This window comes from Rhyacophila brunnea, unplaced genomic scaffold (genome assembly GCF_057557595.1).
Source record: "Rhyacophila brunnea isolate RB1 unplaced genomic scaffold, BYU_Rbru_1.0 scaffold_6, whole genome shotgun sequence".
In the NCBI taxonomy this organism is placed as follows: domain Eukaryota; kingdom Metazoa; phylum Arthropoda; class Insecta; order Trichoptera; family Rhyacophilidae; genus Rhyacophila; species Rhyacophila brunnea.
Window position 1 is genome coordinate 13,416,936 of NW_028233276.1, and position 8,812 is coordinate 13,425,747.

Sequence of the window (8,812 nt, forward strand, 5' to 3'; positions counted from 1 at the left end):
AGAATATCTATGTTCAGAATTTTGTAAACACAAATTTCATTGTTTTGATCGATAAAATTAAAATATTGTTATTCTGTTACAAAAATGAGTCGCAATCATGACCCCAAGAGGGAACCAGAAGGATATGGAGAGCTGGAATCGCAATTTATATTGCGAATGCCGGAGGTATAAGCCGTAATACTTTTTCATCAGTGCAAGGATATTCTTGTATTACAATTTTATTTACAATGCATGCATTATTCACCAATGCGCTGTATATATTATGAGAATGGATGGTAATTGTGCCGCAGACGCCGTCATGGGCTTTTATATATTTTTTTTTATGAAAACAGTTTATTCCATATAGACAACTATATAATAAATACCCTTTTCTGTCGGCGCATAGGCTTTTCGATCCAGTAATTGTTAATTTGATATTTTCATACATTTTGATGCATCATTATCACAAACTAAGATTATAATATTAGGAAATAATAGGTTGTGTTAGGTTGGGTTTGGTTTGTTCTGAAAAGAATGTTATAAAATCTTTTACCGAATGGATTTATTCATCTTCTTTTATGAAATTTTTAGGAACCGTCTAAAGTACTTAGAGAACTTTTAAGGTCTGGCGGAAATATAAAAGATCGTTGCACCATTCGATTAGAAAATGATATGAGGTACGGAGAAGTGAGAGTGGACCATTATTTAATGCATGCCAGAATTGTTGACCTGCCTACAATCGTTGAATCTATGAAGACAATCGACAATAAGAGCTTCTACAAAACTGCTGACATTTGTCAAATGGTAAGAGTGCAAAAATTTTTTTGGGCATAGTAAATAGCATAGTATATTTTTATATAATCAATGACATTTGACACATTTGGTTAGTTTGATTAGTTGCAAAATACACCACCGGAGCGCGACCATCTATTTTGACCAATGCATGAGCATTTGACACATTTGGTTTAGTTGCAAAAAAACACCACCGTAGCGCTACTATCTAATTTGCCCAATGCATGAACTAGGCAGAAAAATTACTGCCGAATTCACGCACTTGGCAGACATTTTGCCTAATTCATGAATAAGGCAACGGGCTTGCATTTTTCATGATTTAGGCAAAATTTTTCCCATTTCATGTAATAGTCAATTTCGCACATTCAGCGTAACATATACATTTGTTAGAATGTTCAAGATTGCGTTTAAAATATTGGATGAACTATTTGAAATACACCTTTTTAAATTTGAAAATATTATTCAATATTTACCCCTTATTTAATTAATCTTAATGTCTTACAGATGATATGCAAGGAAGAGGCAGATCAGCCTACTGTCGATGAGGAATCGCCGAATAAAAATAAGAAGAAAGATCCGTTTAAAGTAGAGAAAAAGTTTTTGTGGCCGCACGGGATAACACCTCCATCGAAAAATGTTCGCAAGAGACGATTTAGAAAGACTTTGAAGAAGAAATATGTTGAAGCGCCGGAAATAGAAAAAGAAGTGGGTATTAGTCAACACAATGTACAATACTATAATTTTAATTCTGCGAAAAATGTAAAATACTATAATTTTACGCCAAATATACCAAAATACTATAATTTTAAAGGATTCAAGACGTAAAATGTTCCTGTACTATATATTTTTCAAAAATACTATAATTTTTACGCCTTTGTACTATAATCAGCATAGAAAAAGATGGCAACACTGGTATTAGTATAAAAATATTTAGTATAAAAAAACATTTTTCGTCTTCATTCGAATATGTAATTGTTTAAAATGTACTTACGCAATGAATCTCAATTACTTTTGACGGCTATTATTTGTAGGAGACACAGAGTAATATCCGTCATCATTCTTTTGCTTTTACCATTTTTAGAATGTCGTTAAAAAAATCGATAATAAAATCACTATTTCCTCCGAGTAATGGAGCTAAACAGACTTTTTTGGAGTTCGTTAGTCATTTGCTTACCATGTTCGGTCCTTAACATCCACCATTCGAAAACAAACACAGTACACCCGATCCTCTTTTTGCACGGGGGTACGTACCAAAGACTACTGTGCAAAACAAAACTGTGTAAAGAAGGATAAGGTGCCTATTCCAAAATGGTAGATAGGTTCCATTACTTGAAATCAACTCAAAATACGAAATTCTTGAACTCAAAAATAAATCGAAATTATTTAATATTTATTTATTACTAATTAATTTAATACATAAAATACTTAATAAAATACTTAATAAAATTCTTAATACTTACTATATACTTATTCTTAATACTATATAAAAGTATTTATACATAAAAATACATAGTTTTCGATTTAAATTAAATTTAGCCTAGATAAATATATTCATTCAGTGTCGCTACTTGACAATAAACGTGCCCGTTTACTGCTGTTTTTTGCTGGCGAAAAATCACTCATTGCTGGAAATATTTAATGACGCCGAAGCACGCGGTGCGTCTCTTGTGTCGAACCCGACATGGCGTGCGGTCCATTGCAATACAATTTTTTGATAAATATGTACATACTACGTATTTTTATTCTTTTTAGTTTTTTTAAACCGTGTTGAAGCAAAAAAATCAGTGTAAATAAATAATAATAAATAATCGGCTCATTTTTTAAACTGTGTTATTTCGAAACTCTGCAAAAAGAGGATCGGGTGTATATCAAATATGCTAAGCCAATATCATAAGGAACACTTTAACTTTAATTACAGAATAATAATATGTATGAAGAAAAATCTTTTAGCAGACGAGGATTTTATACCAGAAGTTAAGCTGAAAAGTGTTAATAATCATGTACTTAAATACCTAGGCTGCAAGTTCTTCACACTTGTGCTCTGAGATCTGTTTTCCAGACAAAAATTTGCAAACCCAAAAGAAGTATTTTATACAATGGATCATTATAAGATTGCGACAACTTTAAGTAGAAGGGCCCAGTGATTTGAGAACTAAAATGGTCTACATTGTGATACTAGTACCAACCAGTCTTTCTTGTGAAAGTTGTTAAAATCTATTTAGAATTTTTATATGAACAATCGCAGAAGTAACTGAATGTAAGTAAGTGGCAAAACAATACATCAACAGCAGGCCGTTACAAATAATGCATTCAATGCTTCTATTACGAAAATATTAATCATTCTATTATGAATTCAACGATACCTAAACTCAATGTACAAATTGGATATTTTGCGCTGTATATCGTGGGCGTACAGGCAGAAGTCACTAACTCCAAATACACAGTTCTGAGATAATCAATGTTTTGTGTTTTTGTTTTTCTTAAAATGGTTGTAAAATCTTTATTTTTTGAGTTCATCATTACTTTTATTTTTTTATATGTTCAATAATCTTAAATCGTGACTTATGCCAGTCAAGCAGCATTACTTTTTCTATATAATGATATTAAAATCTCAATTTCGTTAAAACTGGAGTTAGTGACTTCTGCCTGTACACCCACGATAATATACATATTATACTCATTGATCCTCTACCAGATGTATAATTTATTTTTACGAAAAAGCTTCTGGAATTGATACCAAGTGTTGTACTACAAAAAATCATATCACTTTTGTCTTTCATAGGTAAAGCGATTGCTAAGAGTAGATAATGACGCTGTAAGCGTTAAGTGGGAGGTATTGAGTGAAGAAGAGGAGCAATCAATTAAGACTGAAGCATCGGGTCACCAGAATCCCGATCAGGTGGTTGTCAAGAAAGAAAAACCAAGTCGGGTGAAACAGGAACCCAGAACTCCGAAACGGGAACAGAGCTTAGTGAGCAGTGAGCCGTCAAATAATGTCGACGTTGGTTAGTAAATCAAAATGTCATTTTTATTTTACTTGAAAAAGTGAAAGGTGGACATGGAGTGTGGAGATGCTGTGGAGATCCAGCATAAATAACTGCACAATAAATTTTTTCGGACATGCTTATTAGTTTTCATTGAACTAAGAATACAAATTTCAGATGGTGTTGGTTAGTTTTTAAAAATCAATCAAACCCTGCCTAAACCAAACCATAATAGATAAAAAATATTATTCTATCTATAAAAGAATATTGATGGTTTTAATTTTGATAATAGCTGTCTATTTCCAAATTCCGATGTTACCACAATGTAATATTAAGTGAACAACAACGTTTTTATGTTATCTGCAAATCAGAACAATATGTCCATTTTTATTACTTGATAAATCCGTTATTGCAATAAATATAACCTAAATAAAATTAGATATAGTATTGGCATTTATTTGCATCATTTTAATTAATTGGGTTTTTAAACATTTACGAATAGTTTTGGAAGTTAAAGATCCATTACATATTTTAATCAATGTTAAATTCAATGAAAAATGTAAAATAAAATAAAACTTTGAAGTACCTATTTAATCGATATAATGTGATGACAATCATGGCTGGTTTCGTCTACTTAGACTAGTGATTTCCATCCAGGTTCCGCAGTCATTGTTCCGTGCCATTTTGCAAAAACATGATATTTTAGCAATAAATATATTTAAAATTTAATTTTTAGAACACGATATATTTGGCGGTGCTGTCAGCGATTCAGATGAAGAGATGGGCTCTAATATCAACGTTGAGTTAGATGAAAATAGCAGACTTTCAGGATATGACAGTCGACTAACGGATTCTAATTCATTCCAAGTAAGAATATAATGTCAAACTCGTTTATGCTTCATAAACATGCCGCACTATAAATCAATGATTTCCTATAGTGGGTGTGACATCAATATTTATTTTAGTTATGTTTTTAGCTATCTTTATTTTAGTATGCAATTAGTGTTTAGTAATACTTAACACAAAAAAAAAAAAAAAAAAAAACTTAACACACATTTTTCATACATGCTATACCTTTCCCCTACATTTCCGTGATTTTATACTAAATGCACAACGTGTCAGCCAAAATTATATAATAACACTGTAGCACTTAAGTCAATTGAACGAATAATAATTATGATGTAAATCTGTTTAAAGGGAGTGCAGTCATCCGATTCTGCAATGAAACCAAACTTCCCTACGCAATTTGCACCGGATATGTTCTCACCAAACCGTTCAAGCAAATGGAGCGGAGGCAGTGCACCCACTACTCCAACTCTTCAATCGGCGAGTCAGAGCAGAGCGGCGACGCCAGCTGGTCAGGCAGGATTCAACAGAAGTGCTAATATGTCTTCGCCGAATCCAGATGACTACCAGGATCAAACCCTCAGCAAAGGTGGACATTTTTTTTCAATTAACTTTTTATATTACCTACTGTGAATTTCAATAATAATTTGTCACTAAAATGTATTTGATGTATTTTTTTATATTTAGAAAATATCCAATTACGAATGGAGCAGTTGAGTGTTGAATTGGAATCATTGAGGGGGCAACGTGTGAGGAAAGAACAGGAAATTTCCGGCATGGGAAACTTGGCATTATGGCAACGTTTTCAAGATATTTTGCAGACTTTAATCCAGGATATCGAGTATAAAGAAATGGAGGTAAGCAATACATAAATAATATTCATATTATATCGTCACTGTTCTGGCAGAAGACACTAATTCGAAAAAATGACATATTGAGTTAGTTATACCAAAATGTTCCTTATTTCAAACTTTACTGTCTGGAAATCTTCTTAATAAATAAACCGTCTTTATTATAAAGTCATCCTTTTTATGATTACTTAATAAACTCACATGATAGACCATTTCAAACATTTTAACAACTTCAAAGTCAAATTACTCAAAACTAGTATTCTCCAGTTAGTGTGTTCTGCCAGAACAGAGACGATATAATCTATTTTGAAATGTTTCTTTTCAGTGTTTATATTTGTTACATGATTAGAAAATTTTATGGAATTTCTATACAATATCCATTTTTCCTTTTGTTTCAGTACCAAGATTTGCAATTGCTTTTGCATCAGGCTGAATAAATAAAAGCGACATCATTAAAATAATTGGGCATCATAATAACGATTAAGAAATCCACGTATGTCAAGAAATATAGGAAGTTATTACCTGAGGAAACTGCTAACTCTTTCTGAGGAACAATCGTATTATAATTTGAAAATATATGTGATAGAAATTTAAGGCAAAATAAATGTATTTCCTGATTTTATTTGTTTATTTTTGGTTCACCTTTTTTTGGTCATGCATTTTTGTCATACTCCATGAATCATCATAGGCAATATTTTTTTAATTACCATGGTTTCAAAGAATGACTATTATTATCAACGTTTTAGTTTTCTTAGTTTCATGACATTGCTATTTTTTTTTCATTTTCTCCACAATCCGATGTGGATCTTGGCCGCCCCAGGGAGATTTCTTAACAATTATTTTTTACGAGAAGTGGATATTGGTGATATGTCCAAGCTCTGGGTCCAAACATACATTGTAAAACAATATGGGAATTTGCCAGACTCTGGATTCGAACCTGAGATCCATGATTTTACAAGTCGACACATTTGACATTACCACCGCGGCTGCTCAATAATTTGGCATAGTAAACAAACATGGACTACATTAGGTATCCCAAACTATTGCGATGGAACAATTCACAAATTCTGAAATTTTAACGGACACCTTGTTTGTTTTGTAATCAATAAATTTAAAAAAAAAACAATTATTTATTTAGTAATTATTTTTAAAACATAACTCATAAACAAATATAAGTGAATGAAGTTCTTCATGACTTCGATGATTTTGGGTCCTTACATTGCAAATTTTCTTGATATCAGGCGCACTATAAGAAATTTGAATTCTTATAATATCTGGTGTGGTGTCGAGTCTGTTCCTGGACGTTGATTTCATTGCAGCATAATAAGAAAATTCTGCTTCGCATAAATAGGTATATCGTATTAAATGTACGTGAAACAATAATAGCTTGTTTTGGCGAAACATAGTTTGGGAAATTCTGCATTAGATAATGCTTTGCAAAACACTAATTGAAATATGAAGTTTTCATATCAGGTTGGAAAATAACGATACATGCTTTGATACATTTCAGGTTTTCTGTTATGTGCGCCCAGTGATTTTTAACCTTTTTTGGATAGCGTAACCCTTACCTTAATAATACATATTAATATTATAATAATAGATCCAGAAGCGTAAATTACAATAATACATCAGCTATTTTCAAACTGGGAGGCGCGAAAAGTGTAACAGAAATATAAACATTGGTTTGCAAGTGCATAGTCCATAAAATGGCTGCTAGTTATAAACTACATAAAAAAAACTGTCTTAAAAGTTAGGTTGTTTTCAAGACTGTGAAGGTATGGTGAATATTTATTATACCTCTGTTCTATACTACATAGTGTGAAGTGCACTGGCTTTCTCATGAAAAAGTGATTCAAAGGGTGTTGGAACTCAAAGAAGAGATTACAATTTTTCTTGATGAAAATCATAATGAAGATAATAATATGATAATGATGATTGAAGGAACTTTATTGTATTTACAAAATTGAGTGTTTTGAATAAATCAATGCAAGGACCACAAATACATTTACTGATTCAAAAAGAATAAGACAGTGGAAGCATTTGTATAAAAATTGGAACTATGGAAATTAACATTACATAAAAGTTCAACATGTTTCCACTTTTAAATGATTTCTGCCCCAGAGTTAAAATCGAAGCAAACACAAATCTATTTAATGAACACTTGGATGGTTTGCTTTCACATTATTTAGAAGGTTTTGATTTAACAAAGTTCGCGTGGACACGGATCCCATTTGTCGATGAACAAGATAATGAATTTGAATTAACTAGTAATAGTAGTAACAGAAAGGAAAAATTGATAGAATTAATTATTATGCATTACTTCATTGAAACAAAAATTTTGTAGTAAAACCCTAGTTCAGGGGTCGGCAAATCACGGCTCGCGAGCCACATGCGGCTCTTTGGGTATTGGCGTGCGGCTCTTTGCTAAATTCCTAATTCACAATTTATACAAAAACTTTTGAAAAATACACAATTTTAATTTTTTGTCATTGATTGTACACTTATTATATTATATAATGACATTATCACGAGACAAATTTTACCTCCGTGATGGTTTATGCAAAAAGGTATTGAGATATCCAGGGTTCAGTGGCTAGCTCAGGGGTCGATAGAATCCCGGATTCACAAGAAATTAAATGAAAGAAATTAAATAAAAAAAAGGTCTTTCTTGTTCGTAACGTGGTTTTATATTTTTAATCTTTAGTTTTACAAGTTTAATTTCGGGTTTTTACAGCTACAGAGAATTTGGAGTCGTGCCTGAAATTAAAAACAAGGTGCAAGTTACATACCAAACATACAGAAACTCTCCAAAGAAATGCAAGGAAGGTCATTGTTCAGATTAGTTTTAAGGAATGCGTGAAAATTGTATGTAATTCATATTCTATAAAAATTGTATTTATAATTTCAACAATAAAAACATATATTTACGTTAGTTTTATTCGGGAAATCTTCTTCACTTAAATAAATAAAATGTAATAATTAATTTAAATTAATCATATTATTTATAAAAATATACGTATGGCTCTCGAAATTTTTTTCAACCGTTGTGCCACTCATATTTGGCTCCGTTCGTCCAAGAGTTTGCTGACAAGCACATTCATTGCATTAAAAACAAATTAATTAAAAAATGAACATATTATATACCTACCTATAGTAAACCCTATTATTTTATCAATTAGATAGGTACGGTTTTTTTTTCATTTTTTGTATCACTTAATAGATTTTTTACCATTTCAAAATGTGTGTATTATTTTATGAAATAAATAGGGGGGAAGCGCTAAGATTAGATTTTTCTAGAGGAGGGTGGGTGACGTAAAGCTTGAAAACCACTGTAATCTGTAATAGACTGTAAATATAGGA

General features: G+C 31.5%; 1 protein-coding gene across 1 annotated transcript; it reads left to right on the forward strand.

Annotated features, from left to right (window-relative positions):
* On the forward strand, positions 1-6,073 carry Taf7 (TATA-box binding protein associated factor 7). Its single transcript, XM_085957051.1, has 8 exons — positions 1-165; positions 571-783; positions 1,276-1,476; positions 3,554-3,776; positions 4,492-4,622; positions 4,953-5,190; positions 5,289-5,458; positions 5,851-6,073. Exons 1-8 carry the CDS (start codon positions 85-87, stop codon positions 5,887-5,889), a joined length of 1,296 nt encoding a protein of 431 aa, XP_085813177.1. The 5' UTR covers positions 1-84; the 3' UTR covers positions 5,890-6,073.
* The last annotated feature ends 2,739 nt before the right edge of the window (positions 6,074-8,812 follow it).